This window comes from Bufo bufo, chromosome 10, assembly GCF_905171765.1.
Source record: "Bufo bufo chromosome 10, aBufBuf1.1, whole genome shotgun sequence".
Taxonomy (NCBI): domain Eukaryota; kingdom Metazoa; phylum Chordata; class Amphibia; order Anura; family Bufonidae; genus Bufo; species Bufo bufo.
The window spans coordinates 35,489,508-35,516,492 of record NC_053398.1 but is presented as its reverse complement, the minus strand read 5'-3'; the positions used below and the strand labels follow the sequence as shown (position 1 = coordinate 35,516,492).

The window sequence follows — 26,985 nt, the reverse complement described above, 5'->3', positions numbered from 1 at the left end:
ATGACGGTCACATATAGTAATCGCGTGGCAGATGCCAAGCTTGGCACCTTCTCCAGGTTGCTTCTTCGATGGCGCGGAAGTATCTACAAATTACTCTACCGGGAGTTCCTCATCTTTGTTGGCTTATACTTCATCATCAGCGTCACCTACAGGTACTCGTCTAGATGCTACGTGGGACTAATTTCAGAGCTTTCATATATTTCCCTGCTGCCTGAGGAGCATAAAGAGCATGAGGACCCTTCTGTTTCTCAGAGTCCTTTCCATGATGGTTTAGCCTCCTGCCTGCACTGAGCACACAGATCGATGTCGGGCAGGGAGAGAGAGAAGTGTACAGATGCACACCTCTCTTATTGATCCCGCAAAAAGCTGTATGAGCGCTCTGCTGGATCATAAAAGGGGTTGTAGACATTGGTGGTATATCGCTAGGATATGTCACCAATATCACAAAGGTTCAGGTCCCACCTGTGGAACTGGCACCTGTTCACGGAAAGGCCCCCGAAAGTGAAGGAGAACTCACTGCACATATGCGGCGTACTCTCCATTCATTTCCATGTTGGTTCCGAAAATAGCCAAGTGCACGCGGCTTTTCTCAGAAGTCCCTTAGAAAGTAATAGAGAGAGCACCGCGCAAGGGCGACCACCGCTCCACTCACGTCTATGCAAGCTAGCAGGTCCCAGAAGTAGAACCCGCACCTACTGTATCTGGCATTGGTGGCATATTCTAGCGATATGCCTCCAATGTCAAAGATGAGACAACCCCTTTAAGGAAGCAGTCGGGGAGGTCTGGTGTTGCTGATGCACCCTGACTGCGGACTCTAAGATGCAGGCACTTTTTAGGCAAGTTTTTTTCTTGCAAAAAAAAAAGTGAGTCTTATAGTCCAAAAAAATACTTTATATAACTATTAGTTCTGTTTGTTAGGATGGACTTTGTATGCCAGGGCCAGCTATGAATCCTGAGTAATTTAGAGGCTTCTGCTCTGTAGGTTTTGTTTTATATGTCCATGAACAAGATCACGTAGTTATCTCCATGTTATAAATGGGAAAACGAGAATGATGGTCACAAAAACTATTACTACTGTATAATACTTTACTATAAGTAGTTTCAGTGGCTGCAAGTGTAACTGAAAGATAATGCAACACTTAATAGGACTCATAACTTGGATGAAATTTTTTTAGGTCGATATAGTACAGGGTGTCACATAAATGGGAACAGCAAGGGGTCGACAGCTTCTTACCTAGTTACAGCACTTCTTAAAAAGAACCCGTCCTCTCTCCTGACATGTCTGTTTTAGCAACTACTTGCATCCCCCATGTAATAACAATTCTGAAGCATCTATTCTTATGACTCTATGTTGTGCCATTCCTTTATTATTCCTGCTAGAAGTTATGGATGAATAGCCAGCAGTTTGCAATGAAGATCCAGCTGGGTGTTACCAGTTGGGGGGGGGGGGTGGTCCCTGAGCAGTCTGACACTAACCAATCAGTGCTGCGACTGGTAACACCCATCATTGCAAACGATTGAAAATTATTAACGTTATTTTTGGAGTCAGATCACATTTTTACGTCTGTGACCTTTAATTCTTCATAAATGGAGATGAGTAACACAGAAAACAACACATGAGCAATCTATTCTAAACTATGCAATTTCCAAACTCCAGCCAGTGACTCAGCCATTAAGGTCACCACTACTGTTTACGTCCGTATGCGGGCGTGGAAGACGATTTTCGGCATTATTGGAAGGGCAGTCCCATATTACAACTTACGGGGGAACTGTTAGCTCTCCTGCCACATATGTAGTACATACATTTCTCAGTAATAGACTGTGTAGGGGCACACCCTATCGAAAAGGGTGATGGAAAAGCCCACTTATTCTGACATTTCCAGGAGGAATAACAGAGGAATGAGACAACACAGAACATATGTTCCATGAGGAATACAGGTATGCGCTAAAACAGACAGGTCCAGAAAGCTGATGGAACCTAAGGCTATACAACATGGCACAGTTGGCATGCATTTAAAGGGACACACCCATTCTTTATATTTTATTACTATCCAATATTTCCAGGAGGTTAGTCTTGCTGTAAGGTTCTCAGGTGACAAGCTCTGGTCATTTGTTTAGCTCACATTTATAATCTTTTAGATTTTGCTGCTTCTTTGAACTCTTGTTTGTTCCCTTATGCTGATTAATGACCCGTTTCTAGAACACTGGTCACCAGCCGGTCACTTACCTCCTTCTGTCCTACAGGCTCTTTCTTAATGAGCAGCAGAGAACTTACTTTGAGAAGCTGGCATTGTACTGCGACAACTATGCAGAGCTGATTCCGGTGTCATTTGTCCTAGGTAAGGCTCATTGGACTTTATATAGGATATAATATAAAATGCAACGTCCCAGATCCATAAGGACAGTCCCGGTTTTCGGCAACTGTCCCGCAGTCCCGGAAGGGCTCAGTTATGTCCCTTTTTCAACTGTCTCTGCAAGTTGAGGATGCAGAGGCAGTTGAGTGCAATGGTAAAGCAGGAAGCCGTCCGCTCCCTGCTCAACCATTCACCTGGCCACTGATCTCCCTCGTAGCAGAAGCCATGAAGTGACGTCATCACTCCGGCTGGGCTGAATAAGATAGCGCCCAGACCAGGGAATTATGATCATGATCAGGTGCAAGGATGTCATGTCATTGCACCTGCTGCTGGGGGGAGTATGATGTATCCTTTCGCCGGGGGAACGGGGCGAGGGGAGTATTATTATTATTTTTTTAATGGTACAAGTTACATTATTGTAAGGGGCGCAGCGAAGCGGCATTATTGTGAGGGGGCACTAAGGGGGCTTTCTGCTGTGTGCGGGGACACTGAGGGGCATCACTACAGTGTCGGGGGTGGGGTCAAAATGAGCATTCTATTGTGAAGGGGACGGGATTGGCAATGTATAGATAGGCACTAGGTCGGAGTTAAAGGGGTTGTCTCATCATGGACAATGGGGGAATATAGTTAGGATATGCCCCGATTGTCTTATAGGTGCGGGTCTCACCGCTGGGACCCGCACCTATATCGAGAATGGAGCCCCCTTAAGGTGGTGGCTGGAGGACTCCGGTCTGGCCTCCACCAAGCCGGCTCCTCACAGACGTGAATGGGAGCGTACCGCGCATGCTCGGCCCCCGCTTCCATTCATTTCTATGGGGCTGAGGGAAATAGCCGAGCCAGCTGTGCGCCCTCCTTCACTAGCGGGGCTCCGTTCTCAATATAGCTTCGGGACCCCCACCTATAAGACAATGGGGGCATATCCTAGCGATATGCCCCCATTGTCCATGATGAGACAACCCCTTTAAAGGCGTCAAAATATTTGCTTTGGGCTTTTTAAAACTTGGGAGGTATGCAACGGTATTTAGAGTTTTGCCACCCAGACATAATTTGGATGTGCTGGGCTGTGGTGCAAATGCTATACCCAAGTTGACCTCCTCTCCCACTGTATGTAATGATATTTTAAGGGGTTTGATCTATCTTTGTACAATCCCATTTCTTATCATTGCGCTGTAGATTATAAACCTTTAGGCTGGTGCCAGATGCAACTGCTACCATTGTAGCGCCTACAGCTACACCTCTATCTTTAAAGGCCATGGACACCTTTGAGGACAGTTTTTTTTTATTATTGCATTGTGCTCATTTTGGGGAAAAAATCTTTTTTTCAGTTAGTCTTTATTAAAAAAATTGTCAACAGTATTTCATCTACAGCTTTCAATTCCAATGCAATGGCTCTCTGTTTCACAGTGAATCCGTCAGGGAGCTGCACTGATGGCTCTATCTGTAGCCCTCATCTCTGAACTCTGACAGCTCATGAAGGCTTATTATAGATACATTCAAACTGATAAGAGTTTGGTTATAACGAGTGTATGAGCCGTCAGGAAAGTACAGGTAGGGGCTACAGGTAGAAGAACCGTCAGAGCGGCTCCCTGGAGGATTCCCTGAGGGTCATCGTCTGGAGATGCACTGACAATGAGAGCTGTAGAGAAAATACAGTTGAAAATTTTTAATAAAGACCAATTGAGAAAAAGATTTTTAGCCCAAAATGAGTAAAACGCAATAATAAAAAATGCCTGACCGTAGCCTTTAAATATATAATTTAATAGTTATAATAATGATTAATAAAACAGGTTGAGATGGAGGAGGACATAGCATGACTGCTGCTTCTCTATTCCTATGCTGTAGATTACTTAAGTCTTCAGCTAAAGGACAAACTGGGGCTGATCTGGGGGCACAGACGGGGGCAATAAGGCTACTTTCACACTAGTTTTTGCTGGATCCGGCAGGGTTTAACAAAAACGCTTCCGTTATGGATAATAAAACCATCTGAACAGATCCGGTTGTATCATCTTTAACATTCCAATGACAGATCCGTCATGAACTCCATTGAAAGTCTATGAGGGACGGATCCGTTTTCTATTGTGTCAGAGTTAAACGGATCCATCCCCATTGACTTGCATTGTGGGTCATGACGGATCCGTCTTGCTCCTCATCCCATGACGAAAAGAAAATCGCAGCTTGCTGCGGTTTGCTCTCCGGTATGAGAACGGAACCAAATGGAACGGAATGCATTTTGGAGCCTTCCGTTCAATTACGTTTTGTCCCCATTGACAATGAATGGGGACAAAACTGAAGTTTTTTTTTTTCTGGTATTGAGACCCTATGACGGATCTGAACACCGGAAAATAGAAACGCTAGTGTGAAAGTAGCCTAAGATGCCCGTTACATATATGGACTGTTAACAAGACCCCTCATTACATTTAGCTAGGCAAGATTACAGCTAATCCCTGTGTTCACTGTAATCAGATTATCGTTTCAGATTCCCCACAATTTTTGCTTTTCCATACATTTTGATCTCCTTCTCTATTGCATGCATTATACTGATCAGACATGCAGTAGTCATTAAAAAAATTGCGTAAGTGAAGTATGGCTCCCGGTACACTCTGCTGCCCACACGAGGGAGAGGTTTAAGCAAGTTTATAATCAGATTAAAAGTTCTTAGCTACTTTCAACAATGCCGTCCTGCAAGGAGGAATATTTACAGGTCCGGGCTGTTTTTGTATATTTAATGCCTTGGTTCCATTAAGAAATAAATGTACTGTTATATATACATACCTTGTGAGGTTAGTAGGACAAAGCTGGAGTGGATCCAGTATTTCAGCCTTAAAGAGGACCTTCCTCTCTCCTGACATGTCTGTTTTAGTAACTATTTGCATTCCCCGTGTAATAATAATTCTGGAGCATCTGTTCTTATGACTCTATGTTGTGCCATTCCTTTATTATTCCTGCTAGAAGTTATGAATGAATTGCTAGCAGTTTGCAGTGGAGAACCAGATGGGTGTTACCAGTGGAGGGTGTGTCCCTGCACAGTCTTACACTATCCAATCAGTGCTACCAGTGTCAAACTGCAGAGGGACACACCCACAACGGGTAACATCCAGCTGGACCTTCACTGCAAACTGCTAGCAATTCATTCATAATTTATAGAAGGAATAATGAAGGACTGGCACAGGACAGAGTCATAAGAATAGATGCTACAGAATTGTCACATTACAAGGGACTACAAGTAGTTACTAAAACAACAGGTTTCAAAAACCAGCCAGGAGGCAATGCGGCATTACCTGGCATTCCAATTAATTGATGGACGTGCTGGGTCTGCCGCTGGCTCTAATTTCTAATAATTTAGCGCTACCATTTTGTCAGTATTTTGCATAGTTGGATATAGGGAGATGACAGGTTCCCTTTAACAGCTGATATCTATCATTCGGATAGGCGATGAATGCTTGATCAGTAGGCTTTGACCCCGGGAACCCTTCCCAGTCAGCACATGGATGGTGGTGGCTGTGGTGCTGCAGTGATGCCCAATGGATCCTTCGTACTGGCACCTTGTGTAATTAGACACTAAGCCTAATAGGCACCACTTTTTGGTCTGTACAGATCATTTTACAGCAGTTATCTGCTTATCTGTCATTGTAATCCTGCCTGTAATGATATCACCTCTGTGTATAGATAAGACATAGATCCACCATTCACAATAGGTGATTGTCAGAGCTTATCTATTCTTCCCTTGTACAATGACCTCTGCACAGGGCACAGAGCAGGCCTAGGAAACTCTCCAATAGAAGTCAATGTGGTCCATGGTCCAATTGTGTCCATGGTCCATGGGGCTGCCGTAAAGCAACTTTCTTAATGCTGTTAAGAACAGCCCAGGCAAGATGACCGCCCCCATAATTATGTTCAGGAAATAGAATAAAAAATCTGCAATCACGTTTTTTGGGTTTTTTTTGCATTTTGCGGCCAAGTATTGGACATGTTCTATCTTTTGCAGAACCGACATATGGATGCAGAAAGCACCCAGATGATCCAAATATCCGCATCAGTATGTCCGTTGCACAAAGCGATAGAACGTGTCCTATTCTTGCCTGCAAAAGGCGGACCACAGACCCATTGAAGCTAATGAGTCTGCAGAAAAAACAAAAAACTGATGCAACATGGACTTCATAGAGGCGTCCTCTGTATTTTACGGATCGGCGTTTTGCAGACGAAAAAGAATCATAAGGTCTTGTGCATGAGCCCTAAAACAAGCGGAAAAGCCGCCCTTACAAACTCTATTACTAAAGTATTATCAATGAGGAATGTCTTATGCACCATGTAGATTAGTAGAATTGTGATTGAGATTGTGCTTCATTTTTAGTTTCTGACTAAGTTCAGGTCTTCACAGGTTTCTATGTGACTTTGGTGGTCTCCCGTTGGTGGGCCCAGTACGAGAGCATACCCTGGTTGGATCGCCTCATGTGCTTGGTGTCCAGTAATGTGCACGGCACAGATGAACGAGGGAGGATGATACGGCGAACACTTATGCGCTATGCCAGTATTTCCGGAGTTCTTATCCTACGCTCAGTTAGTACTGCCGTTTACAAGAGATTCCCGACTCTGCAGCATGTCGTGAATGCCGGTAAGTACAGCGCCGGATATACGACAACCAAAGGTAGGGTGAGCTTCAGCCTGCATCTGTCTCATACACAGTTTCATTGGTTTATGAAACCTCCGTCGTCGACATACATGGAGAAAATAAGGGTCCGGTGGAATATCCCAATAATCCACCCTACTTCAAAGTGTCTCCCAACTGATTGTGTCCATCTATCAGGAAACAATCGGGATGTAGACCACATTGAAATGCCGGCAAATACAAACACTCTAGTAACCACTGTCAGCAACTACTTTTTTTTTCCGCATCCGATACGCTTTTTTATTTTGCAGAACAGACACGGACCCGTTCATTTCTATGGGAAGCACAAAAAATGCGTCATCCGTGTGCTGTCCACATCTGTGCTGCCGAGCCGAAACGTATAGAACGTGTCCTATTCTTGTCCGTTTTGAAGTCAAGAATAGGTATTTTTTCAATGACTTCCTCTAAAGGGTTCATTCACACATCCGTGTGTGTTTTGCAGATCCACGGACCCGCGGATCCGCAAAACATGGACACCGGCAATGTGCGTTCCACATTTTGCGGACTGCACATTGCCAGCACTAATAGAATATGCCTATTCTTGTCCGCAATTGCGAACAAGAATAGGGCATGTTCTATTTTTTTCGGGAACGGAAATGGAGCCAAAAAGTGTGGGATCAGGGGCTGACTGGCCATAGACCTTACAAGGAAATTTCCCGGTGGGCTGATGCCCAGGGGGCCACCTAAGTTCTCCTCACGGCCGGCCAGTGGAAGTTTTCGGGGATGTATTTTTCTGCTTCTGGCAGGATTTTGTGATTTGGCTCTGTTGGGGCGGTATAATGTGCCACAATATGGTATCGCTGGCCCTGCCTTCCATCAATTTGGACCCAACTACAAAACGGGGCCACTTTTAGTATTTTTTTTTCTAGGGCCACTTTAAGTTCCCAGTCCGCCCCTGTGCAGGATACACACAGACCGCATCCGTATTTTGCAGATGTGGACCACAAAGTGGATACGTCCCCGTACATGACTACTGATCAGGAGATCCCCAGATAATCCATTTTCTAGGAGCCAGAACTTTCCTAAGGGGGCGATACAAAGGCACATTTATAATGGTAGATGTTAGAAGGTTAGAAAATTTGGCGATCCAGGGGTTCTCTAATGATCTGAAGGACTCAAAGGGGTTATCCAAGAGTAAGGGCTCATGCACACGACCGTTGTTGTTTTGCGGTCTGTTTTTCACGGATCTGTTGTTCCGTATCTGAGTTTTTGTTTTTTTCTCTGATTTAAGCCCTCTTCCGTTCCGTTATTGCACAAAACATATCCGTATGGTTTCCGTATTTGATTTGTTTTTTTTTGCGGATTGGAAACGGAAACAGTAATTTATTAATCACCAAACACATGAGCAATATGGGCTGGGCAAAGCATTTCTACAGTATGGATCCGCAAAATACGGATGACATACGGATGTGTTCCGTGTGCGTTCTGTATTTTTTGCGGACCCATTGACTTGAATGGTGCCTCGGACCGGGATTTGCGGACAATAATAGGACATGCAATACTTTTTTGCGGAACGGCCATGCGGACAAACGGAATGCACACGGAGTAACTTACGTATTTTCTACAGCCCCATTAAAGTGAATGGTTCCGCATACGGTCCGCAAAAAAATGGAACGGAAGCAGAAAGAAAATACGTTTGTGTGCATGAGCCCTAAGGCGGACCTTCCAGAGTGGCGGACCCATGGTGGAGATCACACTTACCTGGTCCCCGCCGCTGGGTTTGGTCTCTAACACTCTTCCTCTCCCTGCCGCTCTGAGATCAACATCCATCGACAGGGGGACACTTGACTGCTGCAGGCAATTACAGGCTATAGCCGTGACCAGCTCCCCCTTGTGTCGACCACTTACTAATGTTCGTTTCCCGTTGTTACGACCACCCTGCAATCTAGCAGCAGTGGTCATGCTTGTACACTATAGATAAAAGCTCCAGGATCTCTGGTGGCTCGGAGCGTGCACAGTCACACATGTGCAGCAGCTTCTGTCCCGGCCACCTCGTATCTGCTGGAAACGAGCCGTGTATGTGATAGAAAAGGAAGCAATATGAACAATCACAATACAGTAGTAAGTGCCTTGTATTAACTTTCTCTACATGATAAAAGCCATTTGCTGAAGTGAGACAACCCCTTTAAAGAGGACCTGTTCCCTCTCCCGACATGTCTGTGTAACCACTCGCATTCTCCATGTAATAACAATTCTGGAGAATCTGTTCTTATGACTCGATCTTTTGCCATTCCTATATTATTCATGCTAGACGCTATGAATGAATTATTAGCAGTTTCTATGAAGGTCCAGATGGGTGTTACCAGTTGGGGTGGGGGTGTCCCTGCAGAATCTGCCACTATCCAATCACTGCTGCCAGTGTCAGACTCTGCAGAAACACACTCCCAACTGGTAACACCCATCTGGTCCTTCACAGTACACTGCTAGTCATTCATTCATAGCTTCTAGGAATAATAAAGGAATGGCACAACATAGAGTCATAAGAATAGATGCTCCAGAACTGTTATTACAAGAGGAATGTATGTAGTTCCAAAAACAGACATGTCAGGAGAGGGGACAGGTCCTCTTTAAAGGGGGTATTCAAGTAATTCGAATTTACCCCCTATCCATAGGATAGAGGATAACTTTAAATTACCGGAATACCCCTTAAGGCACCAGTGGACTGTAAACAGGTCCGATCGTCTTATTTTCCTTTTTGATCAACGCAGGCTTCATGACACCAGCCGAATATCTAAAATATGAGGCTATTTCGTCTCCTCACAACAAATTCTGGATTCCGTGTGTTTGGTTTGCTAACCTAGCGGTCATCGCCAGGACAGAGGGACGGATACGGGACAGCGTGGTGTTGACGCTTATCCTCAAAGTAAGTGAGTGAATGATGCATAGCATGACAAAAAACTGTGACTTTTGTGTTTTTAGTGTGAAGACAAATATATTGTCCCTTCAATGAGAATGAATTTCACATGCCATATACTATACGCTTCAATATATATACGATAGTTCAATATCACTCTTTATAACATGCGCTGTTTAATTTATTAAATATGGACATCTACAGGAGTGTCAGCTTCAAGCCACCATCTTAATACCAAAAGGCCATCTCAGTTGTCCCGAATTGGTCTTCACACCACCACAATGCTGTTCTTCACGTAGATGGCAGCATCACTAGCAGGTTGACTGTGCCTCTCTGCTATTGATACTGCCACCTGCTAGTTGCTGTAGTAATATCACCTCCAAGATATTAAAGGGGTTATCCCATGACTAACGTAAAAAATGAAAATCAGACATCATATAGTACATGACAACCTCTTTCTAACAAAGCTAGAACCAGCCCTGTACCTCACATGGATCCAGAGATCTCCCCATTCATTGCTCTGCTAGATTTATATCAAGCTGACAGCTCAAGGGGAGTGTCTTTTCTGCTGCAGACCAGGGGGCGTGTCTCAGATCTTCCTATCACAACTCAGGGGGCGTGTCCATGCTCTCCCTATCACAGCTCAGGAGGCAGTTGATGGATGAAACTGAGCATGCGCGACCACCTCAGTGAGCTGGACAAAGAAATAAGACTAAATAACAAACAGCAGGTGGCGCTATACAGATACATTTTATTGAATAACTCAGTGGCTATGCTAATTTTTAATTACATCCAATTACAAAATAAATCAGATCCAGGTGCTGGTTTGAAAACTGTAGAATATTTTTCATGGGACATCACCTTTTAAAACTATAACTAGTAAAAAAAGGCACACTACATCCCAAGTCTATCAGGCCCCCTTGCCTCTTGGAATCATTCAGGACTCAGTAGCTAGGGGGGAGGTTACTCCAGGGACAGAGTTTCTGCTAGATTTAGGACATTTGAGGGATACACATGTGTTTGTGACTGTGTAAGGCCCAGTTGCTGCAGGTTAGCTAGAGGCACCAGGCAGAGGAAGGACGCACAGCACCATTTTTGCTTTAAATAACTTTTAATGTCCAGGTTGACTCCAGGCACAAGGCAATAACGCAGGTCAGCTTAAACGGGTTTTCCAGGATTACTATTGTTTTTAACAGATATGCCCATGTAGATTCTTGTCTCATCTACATATTTCCTGTGCTTTGTTTTTTCAATTTGGGCTCTCCTGATCCATTTTCACCATGTAAAACAATCCCTCTGGTTTGTTTCCATCCTGGATTTAGCACTTCCTATTGTTGCTTCCAACCAAACCCATGATGCACTTCTCCTTTCACTGCCACAGCTCCAGCACCGCCCATAACAACGCCCAGCTAGTTTTCTAGCTCCTCCCACTAGCTAGTTACATAGACACACCCCTGTCACTGCCCCTAACAACACCAAGCTAGTCTATAGCTCCTCCCACCAGCTAGTTACATAGACACTCCCCTATCACTGCCCCTAAAAACGCCCAGCTAGTTTATAGCCCCTCCCACCAGCTAGCTACATAGACACTCCCCTATCACTGCCCCTAACAACGCCCAGCTAGTTTATAGCCCCTCCCACCAGCTAGTTACATAGACACTCCCCTATCACTGCCCCTAACAACGCCCAGCTAGTTTATAGCCCCTCCCACCAGCTAGTTACATAGACACTCCCCTATCACTGCCCCTAACAACGCCCAGCTAGTTTATAGCTCCTCCCACCAGCTAATTACATAGACACTCCCCTATCACCTCCCCTAACAACACCCAGCTAATTTATAGCTCCTCCCACCAGCTAATTACATAGACACTCCCCTATCACTTCTCTTAATAACGCCCAGCTAGTTTATAGCTCCTCCCACCCAGCTAGTTATATAGACACTCCCCTATCACTGCCCCTAACAACACCCAGCTAGTGTATAGCTCCTCCCACCAGCTAGTTATATAGACACTCCCCTATAACTGCCCCGCCCATGGACTTAACACACAGGAAATAAGAGCTGCATGGACATGGTCATGTGACCACAGCCCAGAATGGGAAATAGGAGCAATAAAAGTAAGACAAACACATTACAAAATAACAGCTACCTCCATAAAGGAAAACCCCCTTAGGCAATGTGAGCTATCTCCCGGGGCACTTGTTCTCAGCAGTTACTATTCCCCACGCTCAGTTGGATCTAGCTCCAATCATCTGAATGTCCCCCAACCACAGATTTCTCCAGGTCAGGCAGCTGTCTGTACAGCAGCCCTAAGACAAACCTTAATGGGAAACGAGCCCCGCCATACCCTAAATACCAGTCTCAGCCCACATGGGTGATGGGAGGTCACAAAACATCAGCACCACCGCCCTGGCTCCTGTCAGTCATGATGGTTGGGGCCCATTCTCCCCAGCACACAACACACAACTACAGCCCTAGACAAGACACTAAAAAGTCCCCAAAAAGCCCTACTGCAGTGACCCCAAAACATTTTCTAGTAAAGTATAACATACTTCAAGTGATACAACAGTAAAAACTCCCTCAACAAAAACCTAAAAATTCTGACGTATCCAATTCTACACAATTTAAAGTGGCTTTCCAGCTTTCCGTTGACTTCCGATGAATGAGCCACAGCTGAACAGCTGATCGGCGGGGTTGCGGGGTGTTGGACCCTCGTCGAGCAGCAAGGATAGGCCGTCACATAGCAAATGCTGGACAATCTCTTTAACCTCTTTATGACATTTGCACCTGTGAATCACGTTGCTCTTCACTGATATTGTTAGACAACCTTACATGGACTAATCCAGCACTGTCGCCTTCTCCCTTTCTCAGGAGCTGAACTCTCTGCGTACACAATGCGGGAGGCTGTTCGGATATGACTGGATCAGCATTCCTCTGGTCTATACTCAGGTGCCTACACTATTATCTTTCTGTTACATCATTCTTTATTCTGCAACATTCGGTTATTTCTTATCAGCCTCTCATTAATCCCATGCACCCGAGACAAGGTGGGTCACAAGGCGCCTAATTTACCAATAAAGGATTCTTCACACCTTCTTGGCTATTTTTTTGAATTCTCATAGAACTCAATAGAGAGTGCTGCACATGCCTGGCCACCTCTCCAGTCACAGTGGCCATGAGATGAGGCCCTGTTCTGGAGATATGTACAGGTCCCAGAGGTTGGACCAGCCCCTATCGGACATTAACCCCTTGAGTCCCATTGCCATACATGCATGGAGGAAGGAGGGGTTTTGAACAGTTGCAAGAAAAAGTATGTGAACCCTTTGGAAATCTATGGATTTCTGCACAAATTGGTCATAAAATGTGATCTGATCTTCATCTAAGTCACAACAATAGACAATCACAGTCTGCTTAAACTAATAACACACAAAGAATTAAATGTTACCATGTTTTTATTGAACACACCATGTAAACATTCACAGTGCAGGTGGAAAAAGTATGTGAACCCCTAGACTAATGACATCTCCAGGAGCTAATTGGAGTGAGGTGTCAACCAACTGGAGTCCAATCAATGAGATGAGATTGGAGGTGTTGGTTACAGCCCCCTGTCCTATAAAAATCACACACCAGTTCTGGGTTTGCTTTTCACAAGAAGCATTGCCTGATGTGAATGATGCCTCGCACAACAGAGCTCTCAGAAGACCTACGATTAAGAATTGTTGACTTGCATAAAGCTGGAAACACACAACACTAAGTGTGGAGAAAAAGAGGCACAGCACACCAACATCAAAACCTCACCCCAACTGTGAAGTATGGTGGTGGGGGCATCATGGTTTGGGGCTGCTTTGCTGCATCAGGGCCTGGACAGATTGCTATCATCGAAGGAAAAATTAATTTCCAAGTTTATCAAGACATTTTGCAGGAGAACTTAAGGCCATCTGTCCACCAGCTGAAGCTCAACAGAAGATGGGTGTTGCAACAGGACAACGACCCAAAGCATAGAAGTAAATCAACAACAGAATGGCTTAAACAGAAGAAAATATGCCTTCTGGAGTGGCCCAGTCAGAGTCCTGACCTCAACCCGATTGAGATGCTGTGGCATGACCTCAAGAAAGCGGTTCACACCAGACATCCCAAGAATATTGCTGAACTGAAACAGTTCTGTAAAGAGGAATGGTCAAGAATTACTCCTGACCGTTGTGCACGTCTGATCTGCAACCAAGGGCGTAGCTATAGGGGGTGCAGAGGTAGCAGTCGCTACCGGGCCCAGGAGCCTGAAGGGGCCCAAAGACCCTTGTGCCACATAAAAAGACACCGGTATTATAGAAAGTGCATGCTGGTGAAGTTACCCCTCTAGCTGGAGGGAAGGGGTTAGGCCAAGAATTTGTCATGGCGGGGTTGGGGGTGAGGTTTTTGCCTCAAACAGCACAAAGCCTATGTGCTTCCCTTCCCCTGACCACAAAGCACTGAGGGAAGGGGGGGCCCAAGCTGAACTCTAGCACCAGGGCCCATGAGCCCATAGCTACGCCCCTGTCTGCAACTACAGGAAACGTTTGGTTGAAGTTATTGCTGCCAAAGGAGGTTCAACCAGTTATTAAATCCAAGGGTTCACATACTTTTTCCACCTGCACTGTGAATGTTTACATGGTATGTTCAATAAAAACATGGTAACATTTAATTATTTGTGTGGTATTAGTTTAAGCAGACTGTGATTGTCTATTGTTGTGACTTAGATGAAGATCAGATCACATTTTATGACCAATTTGTGCAGAAATCCATATCATTCCAAAGGGTTCACATATTTTTTCTTGCAACTGTATATGGCACCCACTCACGAGCGCAGCGGGCGCTAAAAATGATCAGAATATTGCATATTCTAGCCTTCTGGGGAAGGCTAAGAAAAAGTGGAAAAAGAAAGTAAAAAAAAAGTCTTAAAAAATATTTAAAAAAAATAATTGTAAATCTGCCCAGAATTAAAATGAAAATAAATAAACATCATAGGCATGACTGCTTCCCAAAATGCCTGAACTATTAAAATATAAAAATATTTATCTTATACAGCGAATGGGATAACGAAAAAGAAAAATCTAAATTGCTGATTCGCCGTTTATTCATCGCCTCACTTACCAAAATGTATTTTTAATTTAAAAAAAACCAAAAAAACTAAAAAAATCCTACAGGACTAAAGGGGTTAAAGAGATTACATTAGTGGAAATAAACATATTAGGGTTTTGGTATGGAGAAGGACTGAAATTAGCAGGGCATTTTTTTTTGTCAGTGGGTTTGCATCATGGCACAGTGAACAGGATACAGTTTGAAAATTATTATTATTATTATTATTATTATTTATTATTATTAAAGCGCCATTCATGCCATAGCGCTGTACATATGATAAGCGGTGCACATACATAATACAGACAATTGCACTAAGCATAGACAAGACAAGTTACAAACTGGTACAGAAGGAGAGAGGGCCCTGCCCGTGAGGGCTTACAATCTACATAAATATATTCAGTTATGTCCTGTGGGTTGTGCAACGAAAGATAAGGGGTAACATTTTGTTAATAACCTTTTAGAACTAAAGGAATTATTTAACGTTTTCATGACCGTGCGATTATCTGTTTTTTAGTTTTAGTTTTTTTACTCACAGCCCTCCCAAAGCCATATATATTGTTTTTTTCTGTTCACATGTATGAGGGCTTGTTTTTTGCACGACAAGATGCCCTTTCTAATGGCACTATTGACGGTTGCAAGCAATGCGATGGGAAGCGGGGAAAAAAATATATAGATTTTAGAAGACAATTCCAGAACAATTTTTTGGGGTTTTGTTTTTACAGCGTTCCCTATATCATAAAACTGACCAGCTACTTTTATTCTCCAGGTTCAGTACAAATAGCACATATGTATATTTGTTATTGCATTTTTTTATACTAAAAAAATCTAAATTAAAAGCTTGAAATTTATTTTTTTCTTTTAGTCTCCATATTCTCACCCCTATAACTTTTTTGTATTCATATATACGGAGCTATGTGAAGACTAATTTTTTGTGGGGCGATCTGTACTTTTCAGTGATACCATTTTGGGGCATGTACAACTTTTTGATCACTTTTTATAATTTTTTTTGTGGGTGGAAAAGCGACCAAAAAACGACGATTTGGCCATTTTTACTTTTTTTCTGTTTTCCCATTTCCCGTACAGGATAACATTTTTTATATTTTAATAGTACGGGATACCTATGATGTGTATTTTTTATGATTGCTTTTATTTATTTATTTTGGGCAAGGGGGGGGGTTATTTGATTATATATATATATATATATATATATATATTTATCTATATTCCCATAGGGAACTATAACAAGCAATCATTGGATTGCTTTTCTCATAGACTCCAATGCATTAGCATTTCTAGGGGTTCCATAGAAATTACTAAGCAGCAGCCTCCTGTCTCCATTCATTGCTCTGCTAGATTTTTATGAAGCTGGCAGCTCAAGGGGAGTGTCTTTTCTGCTGCAGCTCAGGGGGCGTGTCCATGCTCTCCCTATCACAGCTAAGAGGGCGTGTCCATGCTCTCCCTATCACAACTCAGAAGGCAGTTGAAGGATGAAACTGAGCATGTGCGGCCTTCTCAGTGAGCAGGACAAAGAAATAAGGAAAAAAAAAACAGCAGGTGGCGCTATACAGACACATTTTATTGAATAACTCAGTGGCTATGCTAAATTTTTAATTACATGCAATTACAAAAGTATTCAGACCTAGGAGCTGGTTTGAAAACTGTAGAATATTTTTTATGGGACAACCCCTTTAATCATTTATATTGGAAATGTCCACAAGTTTGTAGATTTTGAGATCTAGTTCTGTATGATGAACAATTATGACTGAATTTAGGAGCAATTATCTACAAAAATTCTAACAGCTAAGCTACTATTCTTTACTAGATTAGCAATAGCTAAAAACTAGATGAAAAATTCAGGCCCTTCATAGATAGAATGGAAGAGGCTGATACTTAGGTATATTGGAGGAGATTTATCAAATTGGTGTAAAGTAGAACTGGCTTAGTTGTCCATAGCAACCAATCAGATTCCATCTTTCATTTTCCAAAGGAGATGTAAAAAATGAAAGGTGCAATCTGGTTGGTTGCTATGGGCAACTAAGCCAGTTCTACTTTACTCCAGTTTAAAAAATTTCCCACATTGTTTTTGAATATGTTTGGTTGAATAGGCAGTCTAATTTGAAATATTTTTGGAACTGCTGGAGACGGTCATTGTCAATTGAGGATAAACTGCTCCTGAAAGTTGTACTTTGAGGTGAGAAGGGAGGACAGTGATAGAAAGAAATGTTATAAACTTGTTTATTTTTTATTGTCCCTTGTATGGAATTGTGACGTCGAGGGTGAGGGTGAGGGTGAGGGGGGGGGGGGGTAGCGTGTTTTAATATTATAATTTTTTTCTTTCTATTCTGTAATAATTGTGTTTTATGTAATGAGTTGAAGGATTTAATAAAGCGGGCGGTGATCGGACCCCGGTGCCTGCTCAAATCATTTTCGCAGGCACCTTGGCTAAATGCGCGGGGGGTCCCGTGACCCCCCTGTGTCGGCGATCGCCGCAAACCGCAGGTCAATTCAGACCTGCGGTTTGCGGCTTTTACCTGGTGCGGCGGCGGTGGTGCCATCGGGTCCCCATAGGGTTGTAGAGGGGACCCGATGGCATGGAAGGCAGCGCGATGCCTTCCTGAGGCATCTGCGCTGCCTTCCAGTGAAGAGCCTGTGAGATCCAGCCCCCTGGATCTCACAGGCCGGAAGCTGTATGAGTAATACACACTGTATTACTTATACAGCCAATGCATTCCAATACAGAAGCATTGGAATGCATTGTAAAGGATTAGACCCCCAAAAGTTCAAGTCCCAAAGTGGGACAAAAAAAAAGTGAAAAAAAAGTTGAAAAAATAAAGTTTTCCCCCCAAAAAATTAAAAGTTTCAAGTAAAAATAAACAAAAACGTAATTTTCCCCAAATAAAGTAAAAAATAGGGGGGGGGGAAAAAGTATACATATTAGGTATCGCCGCGTCCGTATCGACCGGCTCTATAAATATATCACATGACCTAACCCCTCAGGTGAAAAAATTTTTTTTTAACTGTGCTAAATAAACCATTTTTTTGTCACCTTACATCACAAAAAGTACAACAGCAAGCGATCAAAAAGGCATTTGCCCACCAAAATAGTACCAATCTAACCGTCACCTCATCCCACAAAAAATGAGACCTTACCTAAGATAATCGTTCAAAAACTGAAAAAACTATGGCTCTCAGAATATGGAGACACTAAAACATGATTTTTTTTTTTTGTTTCAAAAATGATATTATTGTGTAAAACTTACATAAATATAAAAAAAGTAAACATATTAGGTATCGCCGCGTCCATATCGACCGGCTCTATAAAAATATCACATGACCTAACCCCTCAGATGAACACCGTAAATTTTTTTTAATAAAGACTGTGCTAAATAAACAATTTTTTGTCACCTTACATCACAAAAAGTGTAATAGCAAGCAATCAAAAAGTCACACGCACCCCAAAATAGTGCCAATAAAACCGTCATCTCATCCCACAAAAATCATACCCTACCCAAGGTAATCGCTCAAAAACTGAAAACACTATGGCTCTCAGACTATGGAAACACTAAAACATGATTTTTTTTTGCTTCAAAAAAGAAATCATCGTGTAAAACTTACATAAATAAAAAAAAAAAGTATACATATTAGGTATCGCCGCATCCGTGACAACCTGGTCTATAAAAATATCACATGATCTAACCTGTCAGATGAATGTTGTAAATAACAAAAAATAAAAACGGTGCCAAAACAGCTATTTCTTGTTACCTTGCCTCACAAAAAGTGTAATATAGAGCAACCAAAAATCATATGTACCCTAAACTAGTACCAACAATACTGCCACCCTATCCCGTAGTTTCTAAAATGGGGCCACTTTTTTGGAGTTTCTACTCTAGGGATGCATCAGGGGGCTTCAAATAGGACATGGTGTCAAAAAAAACAGTCCAGCAAAATCTGCCTTCCAAAAACCGTATGGCATTGCTTACCTTCTGCGCCCTGCCGTGTGCCCGTACAGTAGTTTACGACCACATATGGGGTGTTTCTGTAAACTACAGAATCAGGGCCATAAATATTGAGTTTTGTTTGGCTGTTAACCCTTGCTTTGTTACTGGGAAAAATGGATTAAAATGAAAAATTTGCCCAAAAATTTTAATTCTGAAATTTCATCTCCATTTGCCAATAACTCTTGTGGAACACCTAAAGGGTTAACGACGTTTATACAATCTGTTTTGAATACCTTGAGGGGTGTAGTTTCTTAGATGGGGTCACTTTTTTGGAGTTACTACTCTAGGGGTGCATCAGGGGGGCTTCAAATGGGACATGGTGTCAAAAAAAACAGTCCAGCAAAATCTGCCTTCCAAAAACCGTATGGCATTCCTTTCCTTCTGCGCCCTGCCGTGTGCCCGTACAGTAGTTTTTGACCACATATGGGGTGTTTCTGTAAACTACAGAATCAGGGCCATAAATATTGAGTTTTGTTTGGCTGTTAACCCTTGCTTTGTAAAAGTAAAAAAAATATTAAAATGGAAAATCTGCCCAAAAAGTGAGATTTTGAAATTGTATCTCTATTTTCCATTAATTCTTGTGAAACACCTAAAGGGTTAACGACGTTTGTAAAATCAGTTTTGAATACCTTGAGGGGTGTAGTTTCTTAGATGGGGTCACTTTTATGTAGTTTCTACTCTAGGGGTGCATCAGGGGGGCTTCAAATGGGACATGGTGTAAAAAAAAACAGTCCAGCAAAATCTGCCTTCTAAAAACCGTATGGCATTCCTTTCCTTCTGCGCCCTGCCGTGTGCCCGTACAGTAGTTTACGACCACATATGGGGTGTTTCTGTAAACTACAGAATCAGGGCCATAAATATTGAGTTTGGTTTGGCTGTTAACCCTTGCTTTGTAACTGGAAAAAAATATTAAAATGGTAAATCTGCCAAAAAAGTGAAATTTTGAAATTGTATCTCTATTTTCCATTAATTCTTGTGGAACACCTAAAGGGTTAACAAAGTTAGTAAAATCAGTTTTGAATACCTTGAGGGGTGTAGTTTATAGAATGGGTGGTTTCTATTATGTAAGCCTCACAAAGTGACTTCAGACCTGAACTGGTCTCTAAAAATTGGGTTTTTGAAAATTTCTGAAAAATTTCAAGATCTACTTCTAAGCCTTGTAACATCCCCAAAAAATTAAATATTATTCCCAAAATGATCCAAACATGAAGTAGACATATGGGGAATGTAAAGTAATAACTATTTTTGGAGGTATTACTATGTATTATAGAAGTAGAGAAATTGAAACTTGGAAATTTGCAATTTTTTTCACATTTTTGGTAAATTTGGTATTTTTTTTATAAATAAAAATGAATTTTTTTTACTTTATTTTACCAGTGTCATGAAGTACAATATGTGACGAAAAAACAGTCTCAGAATGGCCTGGATAAGTCAAAGCGTTTTAAAGTTATCAGCACTTAAAATGACACTGGTCAGATTTGCAAAAAATGGCCAAGTCCTTAAGGTGAAATAGGGCCGAGTCCTTAAGGGGTTAAATTCAGTATTCCATATTCATGTGGTGCTTGATTTTTTCTCCCTCCTCCTCAGGTGGTCACCGTGGCCGTGTACAGCTTTTTTCTGGCTTGCCTCATTGGCCGCCAGTTTCTGGACCCTCAGAAGGGATACCGAGGACATGATCTGGACCTCTATGTCCCAGTGTTTACCCTCTTACAGTTCTTTTTCTATGCTGGGTGGTTAAAGGTAAGTCTGCGGTAGGTTGCACTACATCCACACATAGATAAACGTTTATAGAAATGACATGACTACGAACAGCCTTGTGTATGTTCCAGGTGGCCGAGCAGTTAATTAACCCCTTTGGACAAGATGATGATGACTTTGACACCAATTGGTTAATTGACAGAAACTTTCAGGTAAAGTTAGAACAATGGTTAAATAGGGTAATGCCATGATTAATGTAACAAATGAGAATCAAACATCACAAAGCTAGAAACAGTCCTATACCTTACAAGGGACGTGTCCATTCTGCTTCAGCTCAGGGTGTGTGGCCCTTCTGCTTCAGCTCACTCCCTATCACAGCTCAGGGTGTGTGGCCCTTCTGCTTCAGCTCACTCCCTATCACAGCTCAGGGTGTGTGGCCCTTCTGCTTCAGCTCACTCCCTATCACAGCTCAGGGTGTGTGGCCCTTCTGCTTCAGCTCACTCCCTATCACAGCTCAGGGTGTGTGGCCCTTCTGCTTCAGCTCAATCCCTATCACAGCTCAGGGTGTGTGGCCCTTCTGCTTCAGCTCACTCCCTATCACAGCTCAGGGTGTGTGGCCCTTCTGCTTCAGCTCACTCCCTATCACAGCTCAGGGTGTGTGGCCCTTCTGCTTCAGCTCACTCCCTATCACAGCTCAGGGTGTGTGGCCCTTCTGCTTCAGCTCAATCCCTATCACAGCTCAGGGTGTGTGGCCCTTCTGCTTCAGCTCACTCCCTATCACAGCTCAGGGTGTGTGGCTCTTCTGCTTCAGCTCACTCCCTATCACAGCTCAGGGTGTGTGGCCCTTCTGCTTCAGCTCTCTCCATATCACAGATAAGGGATATGTCCTTTCTGCTTCAGCTTTCTCCCTATCACAGATCAGGGTGTGTGACCCTTCTGCTTCAGCTCTCTCCCTATCACAGCTCAGGGCATGTGTCCTTTCTGCTTCAGCGCTCTCTGTATCACAGCTCAGGGGGGGTTTGTTTTTTCCTCCAGACTCGCCATATTACAACTCAGGCAGCATGTCCTTTCTGTTGCCGCTCACTCCCTATCACAGCTCAGGGTGTGTGGCGCTTCTGCTTCAGCTCTCTCCCTATCACAGATCAGGGCACATGTCCTTTCTGCTTTAGCTCTCTCGGTATTACGGCTCAGGGGGGTCCCCTTCACTGGGGGGGGGGGGGTCCTTTCTGCTTCAGCTCTCTCCCTATCAGAGCTCAGGATGCAGGTCCTTTCTGCTGTTCTTATTCTTCTTCTGCAGTTCTTTCCCTTTTACAACTCGGAGGTGGGGGGAAGGTGTCTTTTCTGTTGCAGCTCTCTCCCTATCACAGCTCAGAGAGTGTGTCCTTTTTCAGGGGGTGTGTCCTTTCTCCTGCACCTCGCTCCTTGCAGCTGTGACAGATTCAAACAGTAGATACGGCTAGTGGGAGTTGAAGGTACAACCATGCTCATCCAGCTCAGTAGGCGGATGTGCACGTTATTATACAGATTAAACACCAGGGGGCATCATCATAATGACGTAAAGAGACTCTCTCACAACTAAAGCATTTCAATAACAGAAAGTAAATTACAAAAATAACCAGCTTTAATATAATTCAGCGATGCTGAATTATATTAAAGTAACATTTAATGGTAGCAGAGCCCCTTTAAATTATGTCTGAAAATAGGAAATTTATAAAAACTGTCTAAAAAAAAACCTATCTTTGTAGCCCATAGCAACCAATCACAGTGATGACAGTCAAAACTACCGAGCATAGCCAGTTTGCTCTCTTCTCTGTCTCTTCCTTTCCTCCGCTGCCCTTGGCTGTTTTCCAGGGCATATGCTCCGTCAGCGGTCGGAATACTCCTTAAGGGTCCATTCACATGTCCGCAAATTGCAGATCCGCAAAACACGGACACCGGCCATGTGCATTCTGCATTTTGCGGACCGCACATGGCCGGCACTATAATAGAAATGCCTTTTCTTGTCCGTGGCTGCGGACAAAAATAGGACATGTTCTATTTTTTTGCAGGGCCGTGGAACGTAAGTGTGCTGTCCGCATCTTTTGCAGCCCCATTGAAAATAAATTGCGGAACGGATGCGGACCCCCTTTGTGGAAGTGTGAATGGACCCTTAATGGGGGTTTCCAGGACTTACCTATCAATGACCTATCCTTAGGAAAGGTAATCAATCTCAGATTGGTGCCAATCAGCTATTTCACAAGCTGCGGCGGTGGAATCAGGCACCAGCACTACTCAGCTCGGTACAGCTAATCAAAACAGCTGGTCGGCAGAGATGTAGGAAGCCGGACCCCGCTAATCTGGTATTAATGACTTATAGGTGATCAACAGGGAAGACCTGGAAAAGTATTTTTTTGTATATAGTAAATAGTATTCAACAATAGGTGAACTGGTATCCTATGGCACAGCAGTTACCCTATGAATGTTTGGAGGACATGCAAAATACAATGTGACAATATTGTCATTGTCTCCTCCACCAGGTGTCTCTTCTAGGAGTGGATGAAATGCACCAAAATCTTCCTCCACTGGAAAAAGATATCTATTGGAATGACTCAGATCCTCATCCTCCGTACACTGCCTCTACAGTAGAGACTCGGAGACCTTCATTTATGGGTTCTGCCTTTGATATAAGGTAAAGAAGAAGCCCCACAAGAATTGAAAACCTAAATAATTTGGCTGGGGTTTGGTAATTTTTTTAAAATACTGATGCACACTCCATCAGATGCCTCCTACATCTTAGGCCTCATGCACACGACCGTATGTATTTTGCAGTCCGCAAAAAATATGGATGACGTCGATGTGCATTCCGTATTTTGCGGAACGGAATAGCTGGCCCCTAATAGAACAGTCCTATCCTTGTCCGTAATGCGGACAATAATAGGACACGTTCTTATTTTTAACAGAACGGAAATGGAATGCACATAGAGTAACTTCCGTTTTTTTTGTGGACCCATTGAAATGAATGTTCCATATACGGTCCACAAAATAAACGGAATGGACACAGAAAGAAAATACGTTTGTGTGCATGAGGCCTTAAAGGGGTTATCCTGGAAATAATACTGAGGACCTATCCTCAGGATAGGTCATCATTATCACATTGGTGGTGTTCTGAGTCCGGAAACCACTGCCGATCAGCTGTTTCAGGAAGCCTCCCAGCAGCTTACCAAGCACAGCGCCGTACATTGTATAGTGGCCGTGCTTGGTATTGCAGTTCAGCCCCATTGAGTTGAACACAACTAGGCCATGTGACCGATGTATGGTGACATCACTGGCCATGGAGCGCCCGGCCTCTTCTAACAGCTGATCGGCGGGGGTCCCGATTGTCGGACCCCCATAGATCTGATATTGATGACCTATACCGAAGATAGGTAATCAATAACTTTTCATGGATAACCCCTTTGCTCAGAAAGGAGGATTTATCAAGAACTGCATTCAAGAATTCTGGTGTCAAAAAGTTGAAAAAGAGGGCTTTTGCAACTCTTTGGGCTTACTTGTGGAAACATTTTTAAATTTTTGTAATTTTTATGCCACTCACTCCAGTTTTGAAAAGTGGACTTAGGGCTCTTTCACACCTGCGTTCTTTTCTTCCGGCATAGAGTTCCGTCGTCGGGGCTCTATGCCGGAAGAATCCTGATCAGGATTATCCTAATGCATTCTGAATGGAGAGAAATCCGTTCAGGATGCATCAGGATGTCTTCAGTTCCGGACCGGAACGTTTTTTGGCCGGAGAAAATACCGCAGCATGCTGCGCTTTTTGCTCCGGTCAAAAATCCTGAACACTTGCCGCAAGGCCGGATCCGGAATTAATGCCCATTGAAAGGCATTGATCCGGATCCGGCCTTAAGCTAAACGTCGTTTCAGAGCATTGCCGGATCCGACGTTTAGCTTTTTCAGAGTGGTTACCATGGCTGCCAAGACGTAATTCCGCCAAATGGAGTACACGCCGGATCCGGACAACGCAAGTGTGAAAGAGCCCTAAGTTACCTATGTTAATTAGGTTTAGGACAGACATTAGGGAATTATAAAGTTGCACAAATGTTGCAACTTCGACCATGTCTACAATGTTGCTCTCGGCCATGTATACTTATATTTTCAATCTCAGGTCACCCAAAAGGCATAGTAGATGTACTTCAATATTCCCTAGTGACCAAGCTTGAAGGAATGCATCTGCTTCCTGGTGGCCTACCAAATAGTCTCCACCACACAGAGGCATAACTTGAAGCTCCAGGGCTTGGAACCAAAACTGTAGCAGGGCCCTGCCCTATCTGATGTATGTATAATGATGGTGTCTTCTTATGAAGCAGAAGGCCTTTCGAGCCCCTTTTAGGCACCTGGGCACAAATGCAACTACGACCTCTGCACCACCCGTACCTATGCCAGTACAGCTGTATAGTGGAAACCCACTTCAAGGTCATAGAACCTGACACTGCACCAGTTAAACCAGTACATGTGGAACATATGTATTTCCTGTGAAGTACTTTGAGAAATTTCAAACCATAAAAGAGCGAAGAGTAAAGTACCCACAGCGGAGAAGTGCATTATGTATCTGCCTCTGCAGTGGGAACTTTAGGAGATTATGAAATATTTCAACATATATGATTGCATTTATCTATGATCTCATTTCCTCCTTGGTCCGCAATGCTGAAAGTTTAGCTACTAATAATTCAATGTTAATAAATTCCCGTATTCCCACCTCCACCCATAAAATTTACATCTAAGTCTCCTCCCTGCTCACACCAGGTCTAAAAAAAGTGGACATGGTATGGACCGCCAGGTATGGGGGTTATTAAGACCGGCGTCTAAAACGCTTGTCTTAATAAATGTGCCTCTTCATGTTCTACTTTCCTACCTCCATATTTGCAATGCCCAATAATGTGACCCTTCTAAAGTATCTGGTTACACGGTGAACCATTTTAAGGTGGATCACATCTTATCATTTATCTTTATACACATGGCCAGTGGCAACTGCTCTTTAGTCAAATCAACATTTTAGCATTTAATACATCATTTATATTCATTTCCTACCCCAATCTTTCTGTTCTGGCTGTTACATACATACATACACTGAAACCTCCCCAAAAGACTACCTCTTTGAGAAGACCACCTGTTTATCTAGATCAGATTTTCAAGTCCATATGCATATAATAGTCATCTTATTGGAGAGGACCACCTTTCTAGAAGAACATTTTTCATTGCAATTTTGGTTGGTCGTCTCAAAGACGTTTCACTTTATAGTATAACAGACACTTGAGGCCCAAAACAGAAGAACCGCAACATCTTAGAAATAAAACAGCACCAACTCTCATATCTTATGATGAATTACAATATTTACAATTAAAGTGTTAATTAATCCATCTTCCCCTTACAGTTTGCAAAAGGAGGATCTGGAGTTTCTTCCACTTGAGCAGATAAATGAAAATGAAGAGGCCAACCATTCTACTCCATTAATTGGACCACTTGGACGTCTACTGGGAGTGCATTCTCCAATTCCTCCGCGTTCCAACTCTAGACTGAGCTTGTTGATGAGAAGGAGCGGTGGTATTCCGCCAGGACATTTTAACCACCGAGACATGGGAAACAGGAGTGGAGAAGCCCTACGCGATCTAAATGTTTTCATGTCTACCCCTCTTTATGAGAGGCCAGGATTTTATAGCGCTCCTCAAACGCCACTTAATGGAGGCCCTGCATACTGTCCTCGTTTTCCTGCCCATGGAACTCCAAACCTTTGTCACACGCAAAGAAGCAAGAAGGTGGGGGCATCTAATGAAAGTGGAGACGAGGCATCCAGTTTATCTCCTGGGTCTAAAGAGTGTTTTGTGTGGCCACTAGGAAGCATGGAGGAACAAGAAGAAGCCATTTTAGATAGTCTTAAAAGTACTTCTTCTCTGAAAACAACTGACCAACCTGTGCAGAGTCCTATACAGATGCCCCAAAGGTTACTTCGAGCCCAACGCTTATCTGCATTACTCCATGAAAACCAGTCCTTGGCTTCACCTGATGGTCTACACACCCCAGGGCACAAGACATCACGCCCTATCTTTTCATTTTCTCCTATAAACTCCCCAAATTTGCAAAGGCCGGCTTCCAGATTCTCCCATGGGCAGCCCGATATAAGCTGTGAAGGAGGAACCAAAGAACATAATGGATCTCCCTGTTCGTCTCCAAAAGACTCTGGCATAAGTCTAACTGAGGGAGACTTTACAAAGCTTATGGAAGTAATCATGGAGGCTGGGGAGCCATGTCAGCAAGAAGACAAGAGTGGTTAA

At 43.2% G+C, this 26,985-nt stretch overlaps 1 protein-coding gene across 1 annotated transcript; it reads left to right on the top strand.

Moving 5' to 3' along the window:
* On the top strand, positions 1-26,985 carry BEST1 (bestrophin 1). Its single transcript, XM_040409903.1, has 9 exons — positions 1-152; positions 2,245-2,339; positions 6,733-6,966; positions 9,729-9,883; positions 12,744-12,821; positions 20,573-20,725; positions 20,815-20,895; positions 23,200-23,351; positions 26,088-26,985. Exons 1-9 carry the CDS (start codon positions 1-3, stop codon positions 26,983-26,985), a joined length of 1,998 nt encoding a protein of 665 aa, XP_040265837.1.

What these genes read in the sequence shown, in the direction of transcription:
- BEST1 (XM_040409903.1), top strand. Translation starts at nt 1, where the DNA reads ATGACGGTCACATATAGTAATCGCGTGGCAGATGCCAAGCTTGGCACC. An exon ending in GCAGCATGTCGTGAATGCCG is followed by an intron (nt 6,967 to 9,728) that starts GTAAGTACAGCG and finishes TGATCAACGCAG; the next exon opens with GCTTCATGACACCAGCCGAA. An exon ending in GGTTCTGCCTTTGATATAAG is followed by an intron (nt 23,352 to 26,087) that starts GTAAAGAAGAAG and finishes TTCCCCTTACAG; the next exon opens with TTTGCAAAAGGAGGATCTGG.